The sequence below is a fragment of the Grus americana genome, chromosome 1, assembly GCF_028858705.1.
Source record: "Grus americana isolate bGruAme1 chromosome 1, bGruAme1.mat, whole genome shotgun sequence".
Taxonomy (NCBI): Eukaryota; Metazoa; Chordata; class Aves; order Gruiformes; family Gruidae; genus Grus; species Grus americana.
The window spans coordinates 85,159,039-85,185,875 of NC_072852.1; the positions used below are offsets into that span (position 1 = coordinate 85,159,039).

Below are 26,837 nucleotides of genomic sequence, written 5' to 3' on the forward strand. Positions count from 1 at the left end.
CAGGTCTAAATCTTTACACCATGTGACTTTTCTTCTCAATCTCCAAACCAGGACCAAACCAGTACTGAAACACTAAGTTACAATCAGCCTCTGCATTTATTTTATTGGAAGAACAAGTCATACTAGTGGTGAATAAGAATGGACAGAAAATCTGAAAGACAAAGCAAAATATCAGACCAATGAATCACAGGGAAATCAGAACCATATCTGAGCCAGAACAAAAATGAAAAGCTGCTGTAACAAAACTTCAGGTCACTTCTATTTACGCTTTTTTTACTGGGCATACAGACATGAAAAGTAGGACCACACACACAACCTGCAAGTTCACAACAATTTTTTTATTTATTGCTAATACACAAGAAATGGGTTGGGACTGGTACGCTATTAAGCTAAGCACTAACACACTTGCCTGTCATGTGTAGTCACCAGTGTGGTGTACTAGCCAAACAATTCTGAATGAGGTGGGAGAAAGATTAACTTCTGTTGCTCCTTGGAAAAGTCCGGTCCTCTGTCTTGATGAACTGCTGTCTTCCTCCTCTCTTTTCCCTCATGCTGTCATGTCAGTGCCTGTTGTTTTAACCTTTGATGAGTCCACGAGTTAAACCATTACTGATTACAATCAAGTCACCTCTTCTTTGTTTCCACTCTCCAGTCTTGCATGGCATGTATCTTGCTGTCAGGCTGTGGTTAAGAGTGACAGCTACAATTTATAACTGACTTACATAAAGCTGGATGTTGGATCACAAAGTCATACAATGCAGGAAGAAATCTACAGCATTTCAGTATCATATAAGCTGTATACAAGCATTATAAGGTCAGTTTCATCACAGCAGGTGTGGAAGTTCTGCATACTTAGAGTGATTAAAGATTAGGGATTTTAGGCTAATCAAAACCATAGTGAAAATCTCACGTTACTGAGATTATAACTGAAGAATACAACATTGTGGAGGCTACTATTTGCTTTACAGACCCATATTCTATTTGTATTGTCCTTGAGACCACTCCAGGACTGCTCCACCCTGAAAATTTCCAGAACCAGAAAGGTTCTGCAGGAACTACATCTACTCAGAATTACATTCCTCCTGAGGTGATGAACCCTGAACAAAGGTCATTCATTATTTAACCCTTCAGAAGATAGCTTAGATGGTTGCTGAGCTGCACACAAGTTTCTCCTGAATTTCACTTGGGGCTGACCTCCATTGACAGCAGGAAGCTAAAGAATTTAGTGTAAAGCTAAGCATCCAGTGAGATATCATGCAGCACACACGGAGAAAAAGATAGGCCATAGGTAGTGTGAGAATCAAGGTTTAGACATTTTTTCTTCATGGTCTATAGGATCTCATTGGGTCCTGTTCCCAGGTGGGTAAAGAGGACAGTTCCACAGACAGCTCTTTCTTGATAGGCCAACCCCAGGCTGTAAAAAAAGGAGCCAGGTTTTTATTCACCTGCTGAGAAAACTTCTGTGCCCACAAGTTCATCTTAGAAGGATTATCTTTTGGGATGGTGGACATTTTCTGGTAGTCAGAGAAGAGCTGGGTGAAGGGGTCCCAACCAAACCCTTCCTGCAACTGATGGAGAAAAACACAATGTAAAAACAATGAACTTCTCATTTTTCTAGCATTATTCCTGTGTTACAAGCAGTAGAAAATTCCATAGGTTTCTGCAGTGTCTTTTAGAATGAATGTAAAATTAGATTAAGGTATTCAACTTCCAGGCTTCAGAGCATAACTTAGAGCACTAAGGTACAGAAAAATACACCTTCCCATTACACTGGCCTGCCAAAACAGAGATGAAAGATGCACTGGGAGCAGCCAGAAATGTCAGCACCCAACTATACAACCTACTGATTTGGGCAGAAGAAAGCTTCCTGTGCAGTGAAAAATCATCAAAGAGGACACTGACAGAACCTGGAAAGAAGGAGCACAGGAGATCAAGGAGTAATCAGAAAACAGGAAGGAGAGACTGTGAGCAGGGCATCTTCCGCTAGGAATAAGAAAAGGGATTCAGACAGAAAATATTGTTGCATGTGTAAAGAGTTTAAAGAGATAGGAGAAACCTACATTGTTGCTCAAGATGAGGTTAATATGAAAAGCTGACTTGGAAGCACAGCATGACAGGATGCAGAATGTCTACTCAATGCCCATAGTTCCCTACAAAGCCATGACCTACATCTCATTTTCTGATATTGAATAGATTGACACTCAATTGCATTCCACAAATCCTCCATCATGCTGGAACAGCTAAGCAGAAGACAGCACTTCTACATTAGGCAGAACAAACAGGTAGGTTATCTACCTCTGATAAACCCCTATTGATATGGAAACTCCTGGTGCTGAGACTAGCAATGGACTAGGCAGTATCTTTTTGTGAGAAGGTTGGAGAGCCATGAGGAGGCTGACTGGAAGGTAGGAGATGAAAGGGTCTGGTCTTGTGCCAAGTCAAAAGCAGTAAGCCAACATACTGAAGGAGGCTCCACACCATGTTAGGCTATGTCTGAACTGCAGAATGCAGGAGCATCTCCTGGACCCTGAGTTCAAGTATCCATCCCAGAGAATTTACAACTCCTTGTCACAACATGTCCACAGTGAAAACTGTCTGTTCTCTCCCCCACTGCCAGCCTTCTATGGGAAGAAAACACAGGTACTTGTGGGGGTGAACTGGGGGAACCTGCATCCTGAAGTATGCTGCAAGTGCTTCTCTTTCCTAGTCTAGACAGAACGTGGGAGGTCTCTGACTTTACTCCAAAGCAAGCAGTGAGGAGGTGGAGACAGAACAGTACAGACAGGAGTTTTGTATTCTATTTAAATCTGTAAATCTCTTGGGCTAATTAACTAATTTTCTAATTGTTTTATACTCTTTTTTGCAAGATCTGTGTTACAGGCTTTAATGACCACTCTGGAGAGGTAAATGGGATCCAGGCTGAACTCTGAGAGATGGTATGCTCCATCAGGCAATGGAAGGACCACAGGACAGCGTGCTGCCATGCAAGTATAAGAACCATACAGGAGCTGGACCTAAAAAGGCCTGAAGATCAATGCTGAAGCCTTCCTGCATTGAAGGAATTTGAAAATTGTCTAAATGGCAGCCAAATGTGGAACATGGAGACCATTCCATTGAAAAAAACCCCAAAACAACCAACCACATTATAGCTGTAATAGGGACAATGTAGAGACAGAATTGTAATTGTTCTTTCATGTCACATTTATCCCAGCAGTCCTGTCAGTAGCCAGACAGGAGATGGGAGATTCCAGCCTATAGGGTGTGGGTGAGGCAGTGTGGCAGTGACCAAACTAGTAAGGTAGTGTGGGAAAATTTTGAAACTTCCACTCTGTGTAACTATTATGACATGTTGCACCAGAAAAAACAGAAGATGACTCTTCAGCTTGATGATTCAGGCACTCCTTCTGGAATGTGGAAAAATCAAGATCAATGCTCCTCCAATAAATATTTTGTTGTTTATATCATAGAATCATAGAATCAGAGAATGGTTTGGGTTAGAAGGGACCTTAAAGATCATCTAGTTCCAACCCCCCTGCCATGGGCAGGGACACCCTCCACTAGACCAGGTTGCCCAAAGCCTCATCCAACCTGGTCTTAAACACTTCCAGGGATGGGGCCTCCACAACCTCTCTGGGCAACCTGTGCCAGTGCCTCACCACTCTAACAGTAAAGAAGTTCTTTCTAAACATCTAATCGAAATTGACCCTCCTTCAGCTTAAACCCATTACTCCTCGTCCTGCCACTACACTCCCTGATAAATAGTCCCTCACCATCTTTCCTGTAGGCCCCCTTCAGGTACTGGTAAGCTGCAGTTAGATCTCCCCGGAGCTGCCTTTTCTCCAGGCTGAACAATCCTAACTCTCTCAGCCTGTCCTCACAGGAGAGGTGCTCCATCTCTCTGATCAGCTTCGTGGCCCTCCACTGGACTCTCTCCAACAGCTCGATGTCTCTCCTGTACTGGGGCCCCCAGAGCTGGATGCAGTACTCCAGGTGGGGTCTCACAAGAGCGGAGTAGAGGGTCAGGATCACCTCCCTCGACCTGCTGGTCACACCTCTTTTGATGCAGCCCAGGACATGGGTGGCTTTCTGGGCTGCAAGCGCACACTGCCGGCTCATGTTGAGCTTCTCATCAATCAATACCCCCAAGTCCTTCTCCTCAGGGCTGCTTTCAATCCATTCCTCGCCCAGCCCATAGTCATGCTTGGGATTGCGCCAACCCACATGCAGGACCTTGCACTTGGCCTTGTTGAACTTCATGCAGTTCGCACGGGCCCACCTCTCCAGCCTGTCAAGGTCCCTCTGGATGGCATCCCTTCCCTCCAGCATGTCGACTGCACTACACAGCTTGGTGTTGTCGTCAAACTTGCTGAGGGTGCGCTCGATCCCCCTGTCCATGTTGCTGACCAAGATATTAAACAGCGCCAGTCCCAATACCAACCCCTGAGGAACGCCACTCATCACTGTTCTCCACTTGGACATCGAGCCGTTGACCGCAAGTCTTTGAGTGCGACCATCCAGCTAATTCCTTATCCACCGAGTGGTCCATCTGTCAAATCCATGTCTCTCCAATTTAGAGACAAGGATGTCATGCGGGACAGTGTCAAATGCCTTGCAGGTAGATGACGTCAGTTGCTCTTCCCTTATCCACTAACGCTGTAACCCCATCAAATTTGTCAGGCACGATTTGTCCTTAGTGAAGCCATGTTGGCTATCACCAATCACCTCCTTATGTTCCATATGCCTAAGCATAGTCTCCAGGAGGATCTGCTCCATGATCTTGCCAGGCACAGAGGTAAGACTGACTGGCCTATGGTTCCCTGGGTCTTCCTTTTTTCCCTTTTTAAAGATGAGGGTTATGTTTCCCCTTTTCCAGTTGGTGGGAACTTCACCAGACTGCCAGGACTTCTCAAATATGATGGAGAGTGGCTTAGCAACTTCATTCGCCAGTTCCCTCAGGACGCGTGGATGCCTTTCATCAGGTCCTATGGGCTTCTGCACCTTCAGGTTCCTTAGATACTCTCAAACCTGATCTTCTCCTACAGTGGTGGTTCTTCATTCTCCCAGTCCCTGCCTTTGCCTTCTGCAGCTTCGGTGGTGTGGATAGAGCACTTCCCAGTAAAGACTGAGGCAAAAAAGTCATTGAGTACCTCAGCCTTCTCCATATCCCAGGTAACCAGGTGTCTTGTTTCCTTCCAGAGGGGGCCCACATTTTCCCTAGTCTTCCTTTTATCACTGACATACCTACAGAAGCTTTTCCTGTTGCCCTTGATGTCCCTGGCCAGATTTAATTCTGTCTGGGCTTTAGCTTTCCTAACCTGATCCCTGGCTGCTCAGAGTTTCTCTGTATTCCTCCCAGGGTACCTGTCCTTGCTTCCACCCTCTGTAGGCTATCTTTTTGCATTCGAGTTTGTCCAAGAGCTCCTTGTTCATCCGTGCAGGCCTTCAGGCGTTTTTGCCTGACTTTTACTTTGTTGGGATGCATCGCTCCTGAGCTTGGAGGAGGTGATCCTTGAATAGTAACCAGCTGGTTTGGGCCCCTCTTCCCTCCAGGGCTTTGTCCCATGGTACTCTACCAAACAGATCCCTGAAGAGGCTGAAGTCTGCTCTCTTGAAGTTCAGGGTAGGGAGCTTGCTGTGTGCTCTCCTCACTGCCCTAAGGATCTTGAACTCCACCGTTTCATGGTCACTGCAGCCAAGGCTGCCCTTGAGCTTCACATGCCCCACCAGCCCCTCCTTGTTGGTGAGAACAAAGTTCAGCATGGCACCTCTCCTCGCTGGCTCCCCTATCACTTGGAGAAGTTATCATCAATGAATTCCAGGTACCTCCTGGATTGCTTATGCCCTGCTGTGTTGTTCCTCCAACAGATAACAGGATGACTGAAGTCCTCCATGAGGACCAAGGCTTGTGAACATGAGGCTGCTCCTATGTGTCTTTAGAGGGCCTCATGCGTACTGTATTCCTGGCTGGGTAGCCTGTAGCAGACCCCACTATAATGTCCCCTGTCCCTGCCCTCCCTTTAGCCCTGACCCATAAGCTCTCAGTCAGCTCCTTGTCCATCCCCAAGTGGAGCTCCATGCACTCGAGCTGGTCATTGACATAAGAGGGAGACACTCCCTCCTCGTCTGCCCTGCCTGTCCTTCCTAAAGAGCCTGTACCCTTCCATCCCAACACTCCAGTCACAGGAGCCATCCTACCACCTCTCTGTGATGCCAATAAGATCATAGCCCTGCAGGCATGTGCACGTCTCCAACTCCTCGTTTGTTCCCCATGCTACGTGCGTTTGCATAGAGGCATTTAAGCTGGGCCCTCAATGAAGCTGACTTACTGGCTGGAGTAGCTGGAATTCCTTTGTGCAGCACTTCAGGTGTTCTCCTGCTGACCTGTGATCCTTCCCAGGCTCTGGGCATCTACTGCTGGCACTGGCATCAAACTGGTAGGCATGGGATGGATTGAGGTTCCCCTCCCCCAGCAACTTTAGTTTAAAGCCCTCTTCCGCAGCTTGGCAAGCCTACGACCGAAGATGCTGAACCCATCCCCTTGCCACCTGGACTACACTGGCTCCACTCAGGGCATCGGATAGGAACACCCTCCTCTTTGCTGTGTTTTGTAAAAAGGAGCCTAGCCATGTAACTCACCAGGATACTGCTAGAAGTCTGGCTCTTCTAGACACTTAACAACGCCAAGGGTTTTTCTGCCAATTAGCCTAATGTGCCACAGGAAATCTGCAGCAGATTAAAGAGCTGTGACCAAATTTGACCATCCTTTTCCCATGCTGTATAACAAGCAGCAGTTCCTGTTTCTCTCCTGGGGCAAAAGATTAGTATATTGCACTAAGCTCTCTCCTTGAGTGGCTAAGCCCAAGTCTGGCAAAGGAAGATTTTCAGGAGACATCAGCAATAGATGCTTTATCTGTACACCTCTCAGGTGCTTTCTGGACCCAAGATGAACCCAGATTGTAGCAAACGCTTACAAGGCATAACAGCTACAGTCACCAGGCTGCAGACATCCTCTGACACAGGCTTCACTGACTGCACTAAGAATACACACGCTTTTCCCAGTTACCTGCAGGTATGTCTCCAGAGCAGTCCACACCTCCCAGTGCTTTAGTTGAGCGCCTTTCTTCAGATACTCTTTTATCCTTTCTTTCCGACATTGTGACCTAAGTGCCTGATGGGCCTGATGCCTGGGAATCCCCATCACATTCTCATGAACATAGACAGACCAGAGGTTGCAGGTGGCCTCTGTGGTATGAGGGGGAAACTCCCATGCTTGCTGCTGTTGATTGTGTCCCAGCTCATGGACAGGACCCCAAAGACCAGTAGTTTGCATGTGCTTCATGTCTAACATCTCCTTCACTGAATCTAGGTGTCCCATGATGGGGTAGCCAGCATGCATCCAGCCTGCAGGAAAGACAGGTACCAACATATGTTGTAAGTATGCACTCCAGTGCCTCTTAGACATAAATGGGTTTGGGTTTTTTTTTCATTTTTCTAGTGCCTTTCCTCCATCTCACAAACCATGGTGCATTACCATGAATGACAAACCTTTTCCTTTGTGAGATAAGGAAATACAAGTTTCACCCTAATAAATAGTCAAATAAGCAATGTAAAGGTAATACAGAACTATCAGTTAATCACAGTTTTGCCTGCTTTCCCTTTTTATATATAAGCTACACTCACAGCTAGACTGAGGTTGAGAATTTAGGATGAGGGGAAAAGCCTGACCATTGCCCAGAATACACCTGAACTCTCACAAACTGAGCACAGTTGATGCCAACCCAGCCATGCAATAATGTGATAAAGCATCCTGGCAGAGCTTGTGTCTTCCTATGTATAGTGTGGATACTGCAGGTCTGCACTCCAGTAGTCAGCAGTGTATATGAGACATAAGGAAGTGTGTTGGGTTTGCGTGGCAAGGTTTTGGTAGTGGGGGGGCTACAGGGGTGGCTTCTGTGAGAAGCTGCTAGAAGCTTCTCCTGCGTCTGATAGAGCCAATGCCAGCCGGCTCCAAGATGGATCCGCCGCTGGCCAAGGCCAAGCCAATCAGCGCTTCTGTGATAACATATTTAAGAAGGAAAACAAAAACCAGTTAGAGCTTTTGCAGCTGGAGAGAGGAGTGAGAAGATGTAAGAAACTCTGCAGACACCAAGGTCAGTGCAGATGGAGGGGGAGGAGGAGCTCCAGACACCAGAGCAGAGATCCCCCTGCAGCCCGTGGTGAAGACCATGGTGAGGCAGGCTGTCCCCCTGCAGCCCATGGAGGAAGGATGAGGGGGTGTAGAGATTCCACCTGCAGCCCGTGGAGGACCCCACGCTGGAGCAGGTGGAGGCACCTGAAGGAGGCTGTGGCCCGTGGGAAGCCCACGCTGGAGCAAGTCCTGGCCGGACCGGTAGACCCATGAAGAGGGGAGCCCACGCCAGGGCAGGTTTGCTGGCAGGACTTGTGACCCTGTGGGGGACCCACGCTGGAGCAGTTTGCTCCTGAAGGTCTGCACCCTGTGGGAGAGACCCACACTGGAGCAGTTCGTGAAGGACTGTAGCCCATGGGAGAGACTCACGTTGGAGAAGTTCATGAAGGACTGTCTCCCGTGAGAGGGACTCCATGCTGGAGCAGGGGAACGATGAGAGGAGTCCTCCCCCTGAGGATGAAGAAGCAGCAGAAACACCGTGAGATGAATTGACCGTAACCCCCATTCCCTGTCCCCCTGTGCCGCTGAGGGGGGGAGGTTGAAGCTGGGAGTGAAGCTGAGCCCGGGAAGATGGGAGGGGTGGGGGGAGGTGTTTTAAGATTTATTTCTCATTCCTCTACTCTGTTTTGCCTAGTAATAAATTAGATGAATTCCCTCTCTCAGTTCAGTCTGTTTTGCTCGTGACGATAATTAGTGAGTGATCTCTCCCTGTTCTTATCTCGACCCACAAGCTTTTCATTATACTTTTTCTCCCGTCTAGTGAACGAGGGGAGTGATAAGAGCGGCTCTGGTGGGCACCTGGCCCCAGCCAGGGTCAACCCACCACAGTCAGTCACAGTCTGTCAAGCTTAAGAACTGTTCTTAGGCATGACATGCTTAAGCCTTTTCTTAACCTCACAGGATAGCTATACTATAAACAATTTCCCAGCATCATGCTAGGCAAGAATCTTGCACTTCAAGGGATTTTACTCATGTCTCCTTGGTGTCTTCATCCCTGATTTGTCCTTCTTCTTGAAGATTCCCAAAGCTTCACACAAGAGTCACCTTTACACTCACTATATAGAGAGCCTACACAGCTGGCTTTGACTGAACACTAAGCTTGTAGACTACCCAAGTTGGAGAACATGAATGACAACCCCCCTTCCTGCAGGAACTATTTAAGATCTTGAGCTCCCTCTTTTTTAATAAGAGGGATGCATGCATTTATCAGCCACTGGCACCCAAAAAGTTCAGGTCCAGAAATGGGAGTGAAACCATTTACTCCACCCAAAACAGAAGGGAATTTTGTGTCTGCAGACTGATGCTTTTAACTGGCATTTGCTCAGGATAGCAGAACTTAACACTCCCAAGATATGCAGCAAATTCTTTCCATGTGGCTTAGCAAATGGTTAGGACATCAGGGTTCATGCCAAACCCTTGTCTCACTGTGGAATGATGAATTTAACCAGTCTACTTTGAAAAACAACTGAACAAAACTTGTATTGAAAAGTTCCACATTTACCCCTGTCGTGGTTTAGGCCCAGCCGGTAGCTGGGTGCCATGCGGCCGCTCGCTCACCCCTCCCCCAGTGAGATGGGAGAGGAGAAGTATAACAAAAGGCTTGGGTCGAGATAAGGACAGGGAGAGATCACTCGCTAATTACCGTCACGAGCAAAACAGACTGAATGTAGAGAGGAGATTCATCTAATATATTACTAGGCAACACAGAGTAGAGCAATGAGAAAATACAATCAAGTCTTAAAACACCTCCCCCCACCCCTCCCATCTTCTCGGGCTCAACTTCACTCCCGGCTTCAACCTCCTCCCCCCTCAGCGGCACAAGGGGGCAGGGAATGGGGGTTGCGGTCAGTTCAGCACACATTGTCTCTGCTGCTTCTTTGTCCTCAGGGGGAGGACTCCTCTCAACATTCCCCTGCTCCAACATGGAGTCTCTCCCACGGGCTACAGTCCTTCACGAACTGCTCCAGCACAGTCTCTCCCACAGGGTCCAGACCTTCAGGAGCAGACTGCTCCAGCGTGGGGTCTCTCCCACAGGGTGCAGACCTTCAGGAACAGACTGCTCCAGCGTGGGTCCCCCACAGGGTCACAAGTCCTGCCAGCAAACCTGCCCTGGCGTGGGCTCCTCTCTCCACGGGTCCACAGGTCCTGCCAGGAGCTTGCTCCGGCACAGGTTTCCCACGGGCCACAGCCTCCTTCAGGTGTCTCCACCTGCTCTGACATGGGGTTCTCCACAGGCTGCAGGTGGAATCTCTACACCCCCTCATCCTTCCTCCATGGGCTGCAGGGGGACAGCCTGCTTCACCATGGTCTTCACCACGGGCTGCAGGGGGATCTCTGCTCTGGTGTCTGGAGCGCCTCCTCCCCCTCCTTCCTCACTGACCTTGGTGTCTGCAGAGTTTCTTACATCTTCTCACTCCTCTCTCTGGCTGCAAAAGCTTTTTTAACTCTTTTGTTTTCCTTCTTAAATATGTTATCACAGAGGTGCTGATTGGCTTGGCCTTGGCCAGCGGCGGATCCATCTTGGAGCCGGCTGGCATTGGCTCTATCAGACACAGGGGAAGCTTCTAGCAACTTCTCACAGAAGCCACCCCTGTAGCCCCTCCCGCTACCAAAACCTTGCCACACAAAACCCAACACAACCCCCTAATTTGACTCTAGATCAAATGCACTCAGTTTACAACTTGAAAAGCTGGGGTGGGGGAGCATCAGCTTCAAAACTACAATCTCACGGGCTTTGACAGTGCTATTGGTTCTGCTTCTCCATTGCCATCATCTCAGGCATGTCTTTGCAGGCTAAGCTTTGCTCACAATAACCTTTGTGCAGCCTGTCTCCAGCAGGTAGGCACACACAGGTTTAATAACTGTCACTGAACGTCTGAGAATAGTCCTGTGGCTGACGCAGGGAAAAAACAGAAATCAGGTCACCATCTCCCAGCTGTAGTGACTTTGCAGTGCATTCATGAGGGAGAATGAGTAACTACATGTGAGTCAAAGCCACTGCAGTCAGCAGCTCTGCCTCTTAACACACCCAGGCAGCAGAACAGCTAAGTGAGACAACACCAGTTTTGAGAGCAGGGAGGCATCTGAAAGGGTCAATACAGTTTTTTAAGCCCTGCATTACCATGTTTCCATCCTGATGGAGTAGCTCACAATTATGTAAGGGTCGCAGTCATTTGACATCTTACATATGTTCCTAGCCTGGTTTTAGCAAAATAACCTTGAAGGAACAGACATTTCTGCTAGAGGCCGCATGTCTCTTAGCCCCTTGAGAAGGCCAATGTACCCACCACATGAGATCTGGACATCTGTTACAATCCTCTCTGGCCTCGGGAATTTTGTTGGTATGGCTGCCAGTTTGCTTATTGCCACCATGATCTCATTCCACAAGGTCAGCAGTGGCTGTGGGTTCTCCATGTGGCAGATGCTGTCAGATGGCACTGTCAGGATGAGATTCTCAACAGCGAGTTCTGCCCAGGGAGCAGGGTAGTGCCGGATACAGGCCTTCCACTGGCTTTCACAGGTCTCCCCTACATTGACAACACAGAAAATCGGTTAAGCACACCTCTGACTTTTGAGCATGCTCCTAGAGGTCAAGCTGGAGAGAGACCACAGGAAATTGTCTTGGAAAACAGTATGTGTAGTTGTGTGATTGGGGGTGGTGGCTGTTAACTAGTTAATCCTCATCCTGTGCTTGGGAAGTCTCCTCAGGTTCTTTTATGGATGAGAGAGACTGAAGAGGACTGGCATATACCAGAGTAGTAACATACCAAGAATGGATCCCTGTTTTCCATCTGAGAACAAGCATCAGGTTTCACCAGTGTTCCTTGATGATCTCATTTCTTCTTCTCCAGCAGAGATTTGCTATTTCATATAACAACCCTGGTTTTGTTCAGTTTGACAGAAGAGCAAGAAGAAAATGCATAGAGGAAGAGAAGAGATACTGACCGAAAACACGGGACTTCAGCAGAGAGATTTACTGTAGGGACTGGAGATGGCCATATGGGGGCACAGTAAAGCAGGCAAAGCACCAGGCAGCCTTTGCTGTGGCAGAGGTCAGCTGGTGTCCCTCCAACCCAATGGTTTCCATCAGAAATCACAACTCCAACTTCCAAGAAATGTCGGTCTGGACAAACCCTGCCCATTTTGTGACAGCTGCCTCACCTACCTCCTGCCATGTAGCAGGCACAGAGTGACTAAGTGACTTACCCAGAATCCCAGAGGACAACAAAGCAAGGAAACTAAATCTAGGTATTCTTAAACCTAGGCATTTCTAAGACTTTCCTAAGCATGGGACCATCTTTCCTTTCAGTCACAGAGATAGCAGCATCTGTGAGCAGCACTAAGGAGAAAGGCACCAAGGTAAAAAAACCTACCAAGCTTGAAGAAAGGAGCTCTGACTGCCCCTTCTACTGTGATTGGCACTTTACCCAGGACGCTCCTTGCTGGTACAATGATGTAAATGAGGCCACCCCAGAGGCAGGAAATAGTCTGTTTCTGGCAGGCAATATCACAGGTGCGTATTACCACTGGGGCTCGTTTCAGCTCTGCGGCATGAGAGAGGTCATCTGTGTGGCACCCAATCTGCACCTAGCAAACAGAAGGGTAGGAACACTTGGTCAAAGGGCTCCAAGTGCCACCTGGCAGACTGACCACAACACTCTGAGTCATCTGCAGCAGCACTGTCCTTCCTGGGCATGCACGCAGAAGCAGCCTTCTGACTCCAGCCTAGTTCAAGCTTTCAGCCTGTGGTCACCAGAAGCAGCAAATACAGTGAAAAAAGCTGGTGAAATTCAGTGCTATCCCTGTCTCAGAGAGTCTTACAGCTATACTCCCATTATTACTGGGTCAACTACATCCTTCACCAGCAGTTCAGTGTACTGCAATGACTTCTTTCACTGCACTGTACTTGCATTGATCATTCCTTCACCCTTCACCAGCATCAAAGTCACATCCTGTAAAATGAGTTGCAGAAATGTGACCACTGCTAGCTTCTTTTATTGTGTCTCTTCCTTGATCCTCATACAGACAGCATGTGGCTGCAGGATCAGACAGAAACACCTGAGTTAATTTTGCATTCCAGCTGCAGGGAGCTCACTGCAAAAAATATCCAAGCAGGTAAGCATTTATCTACTTCGTACTTTGCAGAGAACAGGATCCCAAGTAACTAGCTTACATCTGATCTGGATAGATCTACATGAGCAATAGTGACAGCACTTTGAAAGTTCCTTATGAGAGATATGGAGAGACAGAACTAAGTCTGGTGCATAGAAGGGCCCAAGTTCTTATCTTGGGCCTGAAAATGACCTTCATCAGCTCTGTACGCATGATAACAAAACAAATACAGCCGTCTTCAGGCAGTAGCCATACTCAATTATCCCGCCAGCACGCAGAAATAAGAGGAATGCAACAGAAGAGAGTGGGAAACAAGGTTAAAAATTATGGCAATGCATTCAAAGTGCCACAGGGTGGCAGCAGTAGGAAAGGACTGAAAAGGCAGCAAAACCAATGAGAAAAGCCTCCTGAGAACTGTTTTTGAGCGCTCACCTGACAAAAACATCAGTGTAAACAGAAGCCAAACTAGACACAGCTTACCTTCAGACCAGCACCGACCACCAGGCAAGGGAATGTTATGACTGCTGTGTGCCCTTCAGGGAGGTAGAGTCCTGTACTCCTCCAGGCTGTCTCACCTAAAAATAAGAGAATACAGTCCTAAACGGTCAAGGACTTCTTTGGCCTGATATTATGGATTCTGGAGATTTCAAGCTGCAATAGAAGAATATTCTATCCTTTTCTTTTCCCTTGCTCTACAGCCACAGAACTGTCTCATGTTTTACCCAACCTGTCATAAATAGTTTTAAAGCAATAGGGTAGCAGTGTGAACAAGATAATCACACCATTAGCAAGCAAGCCCCACAAATTTGAACTTACGGAAATTCCAAACTTAAATATGTTTACTAGTATCTTTTAAAAATAATAATAAAAAAAAAGAAACCAAAACCCCAATACCTCCTCACTCATATCCTCTTATCCTAAAGCCCTCGTAAGCAGTGCATACTGTGGTGGTATTAAACACAGTTGAAGTTGTAATGGTCATAAAAGATTTCCTAAACAACAGACTGACAGTGACATCACATTTTTCCTTACTGACTGGTCCAGCACAAGCTGGGCCCCACATGAATTCCCATTTCTAGCTGACTGAAGTTATAAGAAAGCCTAAAAGAACTGTCCTGTGGTAGGTGTAAGATGGGTACTCCACCATACCACTACAATTTAGCATGTTTCTAGACAGTCTTCCCATGGAAATGCAAGTCTCCTCTGCCTAGGTCTCTGTAAACACTTGTGATACACAGTGCAAAACTGATCCACCTCTACTGTACTGATCAGGCAAAATCCACTCCCTAGTTCTGACATAAAAGTTTACTCAAGCATATTTCAACACAAACAGCAAAAGTCCTAAAAAGAGCTGAACTGTCATAAAGCACCCAATTTACAACCTTTTCTGTCCTCCAAGAAAGCAGGACCAGTTTTGTCAAGCAAAACCTAATCTAAGGAAAAATGCAAATTACACCATATCACAATGTTTCACCAATTCATCTCAGCTTTGCTGAATTTGCCCCAAAGGCAGCTTTGAAAGGGCATTCAGGGTTTGGTATCATTTCTTTTTTGTTTACGTGAAATGACACAAATTCTGAATATCTCTGGTCAAACAAAATACTGTGTTCAATCCAATGCATTCAGTTCAGCCAACCCTAACAATTTTCCTCTTTTGTCCTGACTCATTAGCGTTAAAACCAGTTATTCCACAACTTTTATCTCTGCATATCCTCTGCTCTCAGACACTGCCACTCCAGAACAGTCTCCTTCATCTCATTAGAACAGTTTGCAAACACCTCCTCTCAATTATATTCCAATACCAAAAAAAAGTAAAGATTAATCTGTCCAGGGGATAATACCTTACCAGTGGAATTTAACCTAGAGTTTAAATGTATCAGTTGTGAACAGGAATCTCAGCAAGGTTGTACCGATACAAGGCCTAAGCTTAGACAAATCATTCAGGGTGTAATTACCAAATACCTTGGCTTCAGTGATGGTGTCAGCCCAAGAAGTTCGCACCATGCTATCAGCCTCTTGTTTTCACCCCCAAAACCAGACCTTCACTCCATCAACTGTGCTGACACAAGTTGTGAAACTGTGCTATAACTCAGGCCGAAATTATCTAGATTAAAAATAAACCTTTTGTACCTAACTCCTACCTCGGCGTAGGATGGCCCCATAGATGGCTGTATCAGCACAACTATGGCAACAACAACCTGCAGTGTTGAGCCCGGAGCTTCTCTAGGAGGCTTTCTTGCCAAAGCTGTTGTGCCATGCAAGTACCCGGAGGTGCCTCTGCTAGGTGGCTCTTTTCCCCCAAGTGCCTGTGCACAATCAGCGAGGAAGCAGGACTTTCATGGGAGAGCTGAAGTCAGGGCTGGCCACAAAAGGAGCTTGTCTGCCACTACAGAGAGGTCAGCCTCCTCACAAGCCCACAGTGAAACTGCACATCCGTCCCCATGTTCAGGCATGCACAGACACATGCACCCTGAGGACAGCCGCCCCACCGATTCCAGCAACAGGATGCCTCAAGAGAAAGGGAGAAACACTCCTCACCTGGGTTTGTGCCATCTATGTCCACAGTGATAGGGAGGGCACAGACACCAGCAGCAGATTTCTGCACTAGGGCTGCACTGTCTGTCATGGTGAGGGACAGCTCAGTCGCCATGCAGAGAAGGACTGCCTCTTTGGAGTTGCTCTTGACAGGGCAGTGCTTGCTGACTTGTGGGATCCCACTTCTCTGAAGCACTTTGGTCAGGATGCGGTGGAGTGAGGCATACGCAGGGCAGTCTTGGGCTGGGATGTGCAGAAAGGCAGTGCAGTCTTGTGCTAGCCTTTGCAGCCAGTCCTTCAAGGGGGCCTTGAGTTCCTCATGCTCATCTACATGCCTGTTAAAAAGAGCGAGCGCCTTGCGGAAGTGGTAGTGCTCCCCAGACCTCACAACTGGGTACTTAGCTGCCTGGACGCTCTGCCCCAGGATGCTCAGCCCAAAGCGGTTGAGGATTTTGTTGCCAGGATAGTTTGCCACAGCAGCTTTGCCGCGGTTTTGGGAAGCCCAGTACCAGGCCTGGCCTCCAACCAGTAGGCCACCTCCCTCTGCCACGAAAGCATGCACCCTCTCTGCCTCTCTGCTGCTGTAAGAAGAGCAGCAGTACACGCTGATGTCATCTGTCAGCTGTGACACCTGCGACTTCACCTCTTCCTGAGAGAGAAGCCTACACAGTTTCTTTATGCTGGCATCCACACCCACCAGCCCCTTTCTCCCAGCATCCAGCCAGCGGACAGCATTCAGCAGGAATTTGGCCAGCTTTGGGGAGAACAGCTGGCTCTCATGGGTTGCCACTACAACACGTCCTCGGCCATAGCGTGCAGCAGCTAAGAGGCAGCGGTGAGAGCTGTCCAGGCAGAGCGGGAAGGAGAGTATGCCGTGCACCAGCAGGCAGGATGGTGCACCCCCGGTCACCAAATCCAGCTCCGACACACCACGCAGGAGAAACTCAGCATCAAGGCTGAGGTTGGCCTGGTGCCTGCAAAACCAACAGAGTCCAGGTTAGCCCTCATCCCAGAATCCTTTCCACAAAAGGCCACCCTGTCCATCCTGCCTCTTCTTCCTCCCTCATCCTAGTAAATCATATTGCCAGTTCTTTCATTTAAAAAAAATCCATCAATACCTCATTTTTCTCCTTTTAAAGCCTCAGTTTTTGCAGCCAAGCAAATCTGTAAGAATCTCAGAACTCCTTTAAAAAAGGAGAGAAAGAAGAGGTCAAAAGTAAGTTTCTACACCTCTGACTTTGAAGAGCAGCTTGAAAATCTAAATACATTGCAGAAACTCAAGAATCAGCCTTTCATATTTCTTAAACTGCAAATGATGTGGGAATTGGTACATGTCCTATAACAGAAACTTCCTCCATTTACCCCCGCCAGTCATCATCAACCAGGCAAGCCCAAAAGATTTCTGTGTCTTCTCCCAGCCTCTGCCACTGTTGAGAACTGAAGAACGGATAGCTAGGCCAGATGGGCTAGATGGACCGGCAGACACACAGCTAGACAAATAATGAGAGACTAGAAGTTGAATCAGGGCCCTAACACATAGTGTTCACATTACTACTAGTTGGTCTCCACAATATAAAGACATTACACTGTGCAAGGCCCTCTTATCTCTGCTCTTTCCATATAACTCCTATATGTCACTGTGGAAAAAGACATGTTGAATTATTCTCATTTGCTTTGTCTACACTTTCTCCTGGTTTGCCAAACAGAGTTTTCTCCCAACACCTGGAAAGAATCTGTTGTTATGCGGTGATTGCAGCCAACTCAGTAAGAATAAACAATGCTGCCCTTCTGCATGCCCATAGGACAGGAATTAAATTTGCAGCTCTCCTTTGGTTATTACTTTAGTGAGACCCTTTGTCACACAGAGTATGCGCCCACCCATATGGCACAGCATCTGCCTTAGAGTGCAGTCTGATTCTCTGTGGGTTAAACAAAGGCCAGTAGCAAGGCCCAGATGCACAGAGCTCTTGTGTTGCACGGAAATTAGGTACCTAAATTTCTCTGTGGCTCTAGATCCAATCAAAACCACCACAAAAGCACCCTAAACAATGTGTAATTCACCATTAGGTACCATTTAAAGTCTTGTTAATTGCTATGTAATTTTTCTCTGCTGAATTCTCCACCTCTCTCCCTCTCCCTCTTCCATGCACGAGGCAGTGGGGCCATGCCTGTGCACTGCACGGGGGGACAAGAATCAATCAGCAAATTTTAATTAAGTAACTTCATTTGTGAGCTGTGACCTGAGCACTTTGCTGAATTCAACAGCAGAGCTTTCTACTACCTTTATTGGGAAACAAATTGAGCATCCAGAGAGTATCGAATCCAATTATTTGTTTGAAAATAGTAGAAATTTAGTGTTATATATTCACAAGGAAAATGCCTTGAAGGAAAGACTTGCAGGGAATTTTACTGTAATTGTTGCAGCTTCCACTGCTGTGACATGAAGCTGCCACACAGAGGAAGTGCAGCAGCACTCATGCTCCTCGGAGAACCCATTGTGCCTTGTGTAACAGCAGAAAGTCTTGCGAGGCACAGCCTGGCACACCTGCTGGCGAGGGGAGGTGGAGGAAGACAGCAGAGCAACGCCCAGGACTCTGCTGCCTGGTTTGCTGTGATATACAAATCACAACAGCCCTGAGTTTTACACCTGCTGTTCCAGGACCCAAATGGCCAGGCTGGAATCCCAAATAAACTGGGAGCATGGAGGTTTCCTGCCTACAGCCTGTGTCAGACGCTGAGAAGGGAGGTGGCACCCCTCAACTCTTCGCCAGCCCCTGGGTTTCACCTGCAGAAGGTGAATTTCTGCAAGTAACCGGCCAAACAGGTTTAGCAGCTGCCAGCCAGAGCCTGCCCCAGAGGGCTGGCCTGGTGCTTCATCTCCAACCTGGTTTTGAACTGTGGGAAAGTTGCCCTCAACGTATACCCGTCTGGGGAGAGGGAGAGGAGTTACTCCTTCCATCCCTGTCCCTGTGTTGCTGTGTGTTGCACTCAGGCACACCTGGTCAGGCAGATGGCTCTAAAAGACGGCTCCGCTCATTTCCTTCCCCTTGAATGAATTCCCCAGGCCCGGCCCAGCTACCCTGGAAGCAAAGACACCATTCCTTCTAATTGCAAACAGCAGGAAGGTCCCCCTTAAATTGAAAGACAATAGTTGCATCCCATCCTGGCTATTAAAGAACCAGTGTTCGCCATTATCCTCATCTCACCTCAAGAATCTTCTATAAACACCTCACCTGCATAACCTGATCAGTTGTTCAAATATCGAGCAGTTCAGATACTCACGGGACAATTAAGGGGATCTTGGAAATTTTCTTGGCAACTTTGAAGATGCCTTTCTCCACAGCGTTTCCTGTGAAATACACGCCAGCCACGCTGGTCACCTGATTCCCAGGGAATTCAAACAGCACCTTCTCCTTGCCATATCGACTAGCCCAGTGCCAGGCTTGGCCGCCAATGAGCAGCCCCCCACCCCCCTTTACAAAGCCAACCAAGTCTTTTGCCTGCGTGCTGTCATAGGCGTCCATACAGTACACCCCCAGGGAGGGGCTAAGCTCTGCCCCAGCCTGTACTTTGGTGCCAGCCCTGAGCAGCAGCTGGGTGAGGGAATCCAAATGAGGATGGACCCCAACCAGGGCCTCGGGGGAAGGCTTGAGCCACTCCACAGCATTTCTGAGGAACTGGGAAAACTTGGAGTCCTTCAAGATTCCCTCATGGGAAACAACCACCATCCGGCCCTTCCCATACTGTGAAACGGCGATCAGAACCTGCTTCTTAGAGCTCACAAGCACAGGGTAGGCATCCTCTCCAACAAGTAGCAGCTCACAAGGAACAAAACCGCCAGTGAAGTCCCATGGCCCAACACCGTCCACTAACAGCTCATAGGTGGCAGATGGTTTCATCTTCAGGTCACTCTTATCTGGTGGAGAGAAGACCAACATTCATTACAGTATGGCTCAGCAATAAAGCTATAACAACTCTGTGCGGTCATTTCTGGGTTGTCTAGTAGGAACTCCAAACAAACGGGAAACATTTAGTGGAAGCAGCTTTGTGGACACAACTTTTTCAGTGATTTGGGATTTTTGTTTGCATGTTTGGCTTTGTTATCACACTATTTACCATTTAAACAGAAATTACAAATGTATCAAGATGATGGAGGAAAAGAAAGTGACTGTTTCAACAAATTCTGCTATGCATCATGGAGGAGAACAGGGAAATAAAAGTATTCACTTTCCCATCAACGATTTATTTGGAGAGGGAAAGTCTACTAGGAACTTGACTGGTAGAGATGGTTTACATGGAAATAGCCAGAAAATGAGAAGACCTTATCAATACAACACATGGCATAACTCAAACATGCAGGTCACATTTTCCTTCCTAATTGGATACATACAAAACTACACACAGTTGCTGCAAGATGATATTCCAAAGTTGTACTTTTCTACCTCTGTTTAGGCACTATAAGCCCTTGCTTAATATTAGGAGATGCTGTGATGGGGAGAGTCAACAGAAATGATTAAGACAACCAGCTCCCCTGGAATAAATGTCAGTTTAAGTCACACAGTACCTAGGAGAGCAGGTCCAGGCACAGAAGATTCGTGCCCTAGTTCCCTGACCCAAACTGCCACTAATAAGCAAATAATTTCTCTTTTCTGTAGCTTTGTTTCACCTATTTTCCCATCTATGAAGTAAGGAGAATGGTACTGACCTCAATTGCCGAGCCCTCTGAGATCTATGGGTGACACATGCTCCCCCAGCACGTGGATTTAGGCTCCCCCAGCTTGAAAGTTTGTCTCTTCTGCTAAGCTGGTGCTGCTGTGACTGTGCAAACAGGAAGGTTTGGAGGTAGAGAGTATAACCCAGTCCCACCCAGTTCCTGTCATTCAGGTTTCACAAGGCTGACTTAGAGCACAATGCCTACGGCAAGGGAAAGTGCTGCTTGGGGGGGGCCTGGCCCTTTCCCTGGCAACATCCCATGCCAACACTGGAATGGTGTTCTCTAGTCTTCTCATGCATTTCATATTTGGCTACCCTGAAAGCAAGTCCTTGGCATGCAAACACAGGAAAATTGAGAAATCCTGGAGAAGCAGCATTCTTCATTTGGACTTGTCACAGGCCCCATGGTGCTCAGAAACAGCAACCTGATCAAGAATGACAGTATCGTCCCCATTGCTTATCCTATGGACATGCCTAGGAGCACATTTTCCGCCCAAACTCTTGTGAGACTCCACTGTTGTTTTACATATGATTTCTGAGTTGAAGCTGCTGATTAACACAGGGTAAAAACTACATTGCCCAGCAATTTAGTGCTTGTTTGCTGGCTTAGTCTGAATCCCAGCTTTCTTTCCCTGGGTTTGAATAAGCCCTATGTTTAAAGGCAAATACGAGATCTAAGTAGTTTAGGTGGCTTGCCAGGAATCACGCAACAAAGTAGTAACAAAGCTTGGGAAAATAGTAAAGTTTGTCTTTTTTTTCTGGTGGCTTCTCTGGATTTGATACTAATGAACCTATACTGATACTCTGATCATGATGTAGGGGAGAGGAAAATCAGGTGGAGTTTCGGCAACTTGTACTCTACCTGAGGACTACCCTACAAGACTAGGTTTGAAGTAAATTCAGTAAAAACCCTTACTTCTTAGTTCCCACCCTTCTTCTTATCAAAGGATTTGAAAGCTAACATCCTAGACCTTGGTCCCTGTATTGGGTTGGTGTGGCAAGGTTTTGGTAGAGGGGGAGCTAAAGGGGTGGCTTCTGCGAGAAGCTGCTAGAAGCTTCCCCTGTGTCTGACAGAGCCAATGCCAGCTGGCTTCAAGACAGACCCACCGCTAGCCAAGGCCTTGGCCAATCAGCTACAGTGGTAGCACCTCTGTGATAACATAATTAAGAAGGGAAAAAACAACCTGGGAGAGCTTTTGCAGCCAGAGAGAGGAGTGAGAAGATGTAAGAAACTCTGCAGACACCAAGGTCAGTGCAGAAGGAGGGGGAGGAGGTGCTCCAGGCACTGGAGCAGAGATCCCCCTGCAGCCCGTGGTGAAGACCATGGTGAAGCAGGCTGTCCCCCTGCAGCCCATGGAGGAAGGATGAGGGGGTGTAGAGATTCCACCTGCAGCCTGTGGAGAACCCCATGTCAGAGCAGGTGGAGACACCTGAAGGAGGCTGTGGCCCGTGGGAAACCTGTGCCGGAGCAAGCTCCTGGCAGGACCTGTGGACCCGTGGAGAGAGGAGCCCACGCCAGGGCAGGTTTGCTGGCAGGACTTGTGACCCTGTGGGGGACCCACGCTGGAGCAGTCTGTTCCTGAAGGTCTGCACCCTGTGGGAGAGACTCACATTGGGGCAGTTGGTGGAGGACTGTCTCCTGTGAGAGGGACCTCACGCTAGAGCAGGGGAAGAGTATGAGGAGTCCTTCCCCTGAGGAGGAAGGAGCAGCAGAAACAACGTGTGATGAACTGACCGTAACCCCCATTCCCCATCCCCCCGCACCGCTGAGGGGGGGAGTGGGTAGAAACCAGGAGTGAAGTTGAGCCTGGGAAGAAGGGAGGGGTGGGGGAAGGTGTTTTAAGATTTGGGTTTATTTCTCATTGCTCTACTCTGCTTCACTTGGTAATAAATTAGATTAATTTTTCTCTAAGTTAAGTCTGTTTTGCCCGTGATGATAATTGGTGAGTGATCTCTCCCTGTCCTTATCTCAACCCACAAGCCTTTCATTATACTTTTTCTCCCCTGTCTAGTTAAGGAGGGGGAGTGATCAAGCAGCTCTGGCCTCTAGCCAAGGTCAACTCACCACAGTCCTATAAAAGGATGGGTGCTCCCTGGTATTTATCCAGAACAAGGAGTAGCTGTCTTGGGAAGGATTTTAACTCTCTCTTAACTGAATGCAATTATCACCATGTAACAGAACTCCCAAATTCTGTGTAATCACAGTATCTCCCTTACCATTGTATTAACCATTTCAGCGTGTAGAGAAGGAAGTGTACTCATTAGACCCAGAGCAGACACAACTACAGGTGAGGTACTAAGGTATATTGGGGCTTTATTCAAGGCAGACTTAAGATTCCATAATCTGCCGTCCAGAAGCCATCACATCCAGCCAAAAGGGATGTTGTACAAAGGAAGGAATACCCCTTGGTCCACTCAGGAAGAGTATCTCTGGGAGAAGGTGACTTGGGCGACTCTAAGGGTGAATAAGGGAACAGACTTTGTGTGTCAAGCGCTCAGTCACTTTGGGGTGAGTCCTTAAAGGTCCCTGTAAAGCCTGTGAGGATGTCCGTACGTAAAAAGTACAGGATTGTGCAGTATCTGAGAGGAGCAGGACAAAAGACACAGGACAGCCAGCGGGGTGGATCACTTGTTAACACAGGCAGCCTGAGACAGACACAATTCCTAGGGATTTGGCTGCTCTTCATAAACAGGGGGGACTCCTGGGGTTTCCAGTCTTTCCTCTTTTTCAGATTTACAGTCTAGCTGTCTGCACAGTAACCAAGCACCAAGTATGCTGCAAAGTCTATAGGCAGTAAAGAATGAGTGGGCTTTTGCTTCTTAACATGTTTATCAACAAACTGAGCAAGAGAGGAATGCTGACAATCAGCATTTGTTGCAGAGACAAAAGTACTTACTTTCATTATGTTTGTTCATCATCAGCAAGGTTTTAAAGTGAAAGAGGGCAGATTTAGATTGGTTATAAGGAAGAAATTTTTTATGATGAGTGCAGTGAGACACTGGAATGGGTTACCCTGAGAAGCTGTGGATGCCCCATCAGTGGACGTGTTAATAAGGTTGGACAGGGCTTTGAGTAACCTGAGCTAGTGAAAGATGTCCCAGAAGGGCAGAAGGGTTGGGACTGGGTGATCACTGAAGGTCCCTTCCAACCATTCTGATTCTGTGATTCTATGACTTGTGTGCTGTGTAGCACAAATGCAAATTTAATATATATAAAAACTGCAAGTGTACTTCAAAGTTCTATGGCATGTTCTTATAAAGAAAGCCGGTGTCTAGACTGCAAGAGTAAGTGGACTCTAGAGCTGGCTTCAGCACACAAGTGAGAGCCTGGGCTGATGTTAGGGCAGTAATGTGCTCAGGCTCTGCCCTGCTGGAGGATCAGAAACTCAGTCTCAGCCAGTGTGTGCTCACATATGAACAGCATCCAGGGTAACTGTGAGGCTCGACTACTTGAAAATGGGCTCAAATTTGTGTTAACCTGAAGATGGAGACGATGACTCTCAGGACTGAACATTCTGGGTATGTTCTGCATGCTTCTCCACCCTTTTCAACACCTGTGAAAGCATAAGCACAATGAGGCCACCAGTCAGGTAGGCTAAAGCAGAAACCCATGAAATCTCAAGATCAAGCAATGTGCAAAAAGGGTGGTGAGATGCAGCAATAAATTCAGGTCCAATGGATTGCATGCAAAAGAGAATACAACACTTAAACTTTGACAACAATCTGTCTTAAAGAACTGCTCCAAACTATGGTAAAAGAAGGCACCTAGTGGAGAACATATAATCACAGAATATCTCGAGCTGGAAGGGACCCATAAGGACCAGAGTCCAACTCCCTGCTCCTCACAGGACTACCTAAAACCAAACCATATGACTAGGAGCGTCATCCATTCCTTAAAACACAGCAGCATTTTACTTGGCTTGGAAATTATAGTGTTCTGTTGTTCTGCTGCACTTTGACTAAAATTGTTTGATCTTAGGTCAAGAAAGCAATTACCAAAGGAAGTTACTGTATTTATTTTTTTATTTTTTTTACAATTACAGTGTTAAGAGTTACTTGAGAACAGACTGAAAACTGATAAAAACTAAAAAAAACCCCCCAAACCCAACAATTTTAGTCAAAGTGCAGCAGAACCAATCAGGCAATTAGCATCTGTAATTACTGTTACTGGTGTTATTTTCATATGGCACTTTACAGCAGTAGATTACAAAACACTACAATTTCCAAGCCTAGTAAAATGCTGCTGTGTTTTAAGGAAAAAAACAGGAATTGCCAACCCTTTCTGGTGGTGTTAACGTGCACACATTAGGGTATGCTCACTGGCTAACAGGATGCAAAGAAATAGAAAACCTGAATGTGTAAACATACATCTGTCCAGCAATCTTAATTGCTTTTAAAGGTAAGGCAAGGAAAGAACAAAATGAAAGCAGCTGATGACATCTGTCTGGGTATTTTAAAATAATTCTGCATTTGGAAAATTAATTAAAGATAATTAAGGTTAATTAAAATTAATTTTACTAATTTCCTATGAACTGAAAGCAGGCTGATGGGCTATGATCAGTACCAGGATAACTGAAACAGAAAAAAGTGCTGTTCAGTCTTTTAAAAAAATCTACATCTGTGATCTAAAAAGGATAGCACATATCACATAAATGAAATTACTAAATAATAGAAAGTAATCTGCAGAAGCACAGGAGAAGTAATCATAACTGTAATAGAAAATAAATTTTTAAAAATGACAACTTGCCTAAATGCAAGTCCTATGGCCTGTAGTTTTATTAAAGTGTTGACATCTGTTGGTGAACAAGGAGAAGAGCAGCTCAGAAATTTCCAAGAACTGGAGATACAAGCCCTTTTCCAGTCCCACACTGGAGGAGTTGAGTCTCATTTGCATGCCTGCTATGTAACAGCTCAGATCACTTCCCTTTAAATGTTGCTAGGCTTTAAAGCAGGGCATGAGTGTAACACCACTGTTTTCACAAGGAACCGAGGTGTAATGCTCTTTGCACGTGGGCCATGCAAATCTATTATAGTCTGCAGTGACATCATAAAGGATAAGGAAAAACAACTTCATCTCTTCTAAACTAAAAGGACAGCACAGGATTTGTTTTTCTATATACTGTCCGGGAGCAAGCGAAAGCAGGGAGACTGGGATAGCTCACTGAACCTGAGAATGAAGAACAGGCAGGGTATATATATAACAGGCAGGCCCGCAGCAGGGGGGTTGGAACTAGATGATCTTTAAGGTCCCTTCCAACCCAAACCATTCTATGATTCCGTAACTCAGGTGGCAGGCAGCAGCTGACATCCTTAATGCCTATCACAGACATGTCACACAAACTAACGGTGTAGGGTTAGACTGATGAAGGTTTGTGCCCTACTGTGGACTTCAAAGGAAGCACCGCTTATAGCAACAAAAAAATGTGCAATTCACATAAAGTGAACATTGCTTCCTACTTATCATGCACCATGGTATTTATAATGCAACAAGCAGAAGTATTACAAGCTATCTCTGATCTCTTAAATCATATTCTTTTCCAACTCAGTATAAGTGTGACACACCAACAGAGGAGCACCTGGGGTTTCTTTCAGATTCTGAGACTAACCAAGTAATCACTCAGAAGAAACGTATGCCAAGTAAAAAAAAAGTAACAAGTTTCCTTAGTTCTTCATTACTGCAGCTAGATAAATATTTACAATCAATCAATGTTTTAAGGCCTTATTTCAAATAACATGGGTGCACAAATTATTGCTTTTGCCCACGTCCAATGAGCTATCCCTCTGGTATTAGTTTCCCCAGGAATGTCCTCACCACACTCAAGCTGTGCTGGCTCGAATCACATCTTCCCTGGCAGCTGGCATCAAGGATGTCCCTGCCGATGGCTGGGCTGTTGGTCTGCCTGCCAGCTGGTGGTTAAGTCTGAGTCAACACAGAGTGTGTGGCTTCTTTCTTTATTCCTTTCTTACACCCCATGCTCAGCCCTTTCAAGCCAATCAAGCGTGCACCCAGTGCTCATGATGAGCTTGGGTTCAGTTCATGTTCCAATCACAATGAATACTCAGGTTCATTCCCTTTTTGGTTACTCTGTTTGCTGTTATCTCGTATTGTCATCTTTGAGCTTGTACAGACCTGCATTCCTCACTTCTTATCCCTGCTTGTGTGAGTCCACAGTGCCAGCGTGATCCACACAACTGGAGAAGTGAACCTCCAGGCCACAGCCTGTCATGGCGAGGCTTTGGTCAACCTACACAGTGCAGTGACTCGAGCCATGACGTACGTGGGAAGTCA

General features: G+C 46.8%; 1 protein-coding gene across 15 annotated transcripts in view; it reads right to left on the minus strand.

Annotated features, from left to right (window-relative positions):
• Positions 1-317: 317 nt before the first annotated feature.
• LOC129204426 (TRPM8 channel-associated factor 2-like) overlaps positions 318-26,837 on the minus strand; it is a 29,679-nt gene continuing 3,159 nt past the window's right edge. For 3 of the 15 annotated variants that reach the window (XM_054820466.1, XM_054820427.1, XM_054820419.1), the window contains 7 exons: positions 19,118-19,751; positions 15,839-16,809; positions 13,781-13,875; positions 12,562-12,775; positions 11,476-11,715; positions 7,064-7,401; positions 318-1,568 (listed from right to left, as the gene is read on the minus strand). In XM_054820466.1, coding sequence (XP_054676441.1) covers positions 1,323-1,568; positions 7,064-7,401; positions 11,476-11,715; positions 12,562-12,775; positions 13,781-13,875; positions 15,839-16,809; positions 19,118-19,734 — 2,721 coding nt within the window. In that variant the 5' untranslated portion in view covers positions 19,735-19,751 and the 3' untranslated portion in view covers positions 318-1,322. The other 12 variants (XM_054820446.1, XM_054820436.1, XM_054820452.1 and 9 more) reach the window with 9 other exon arrangements.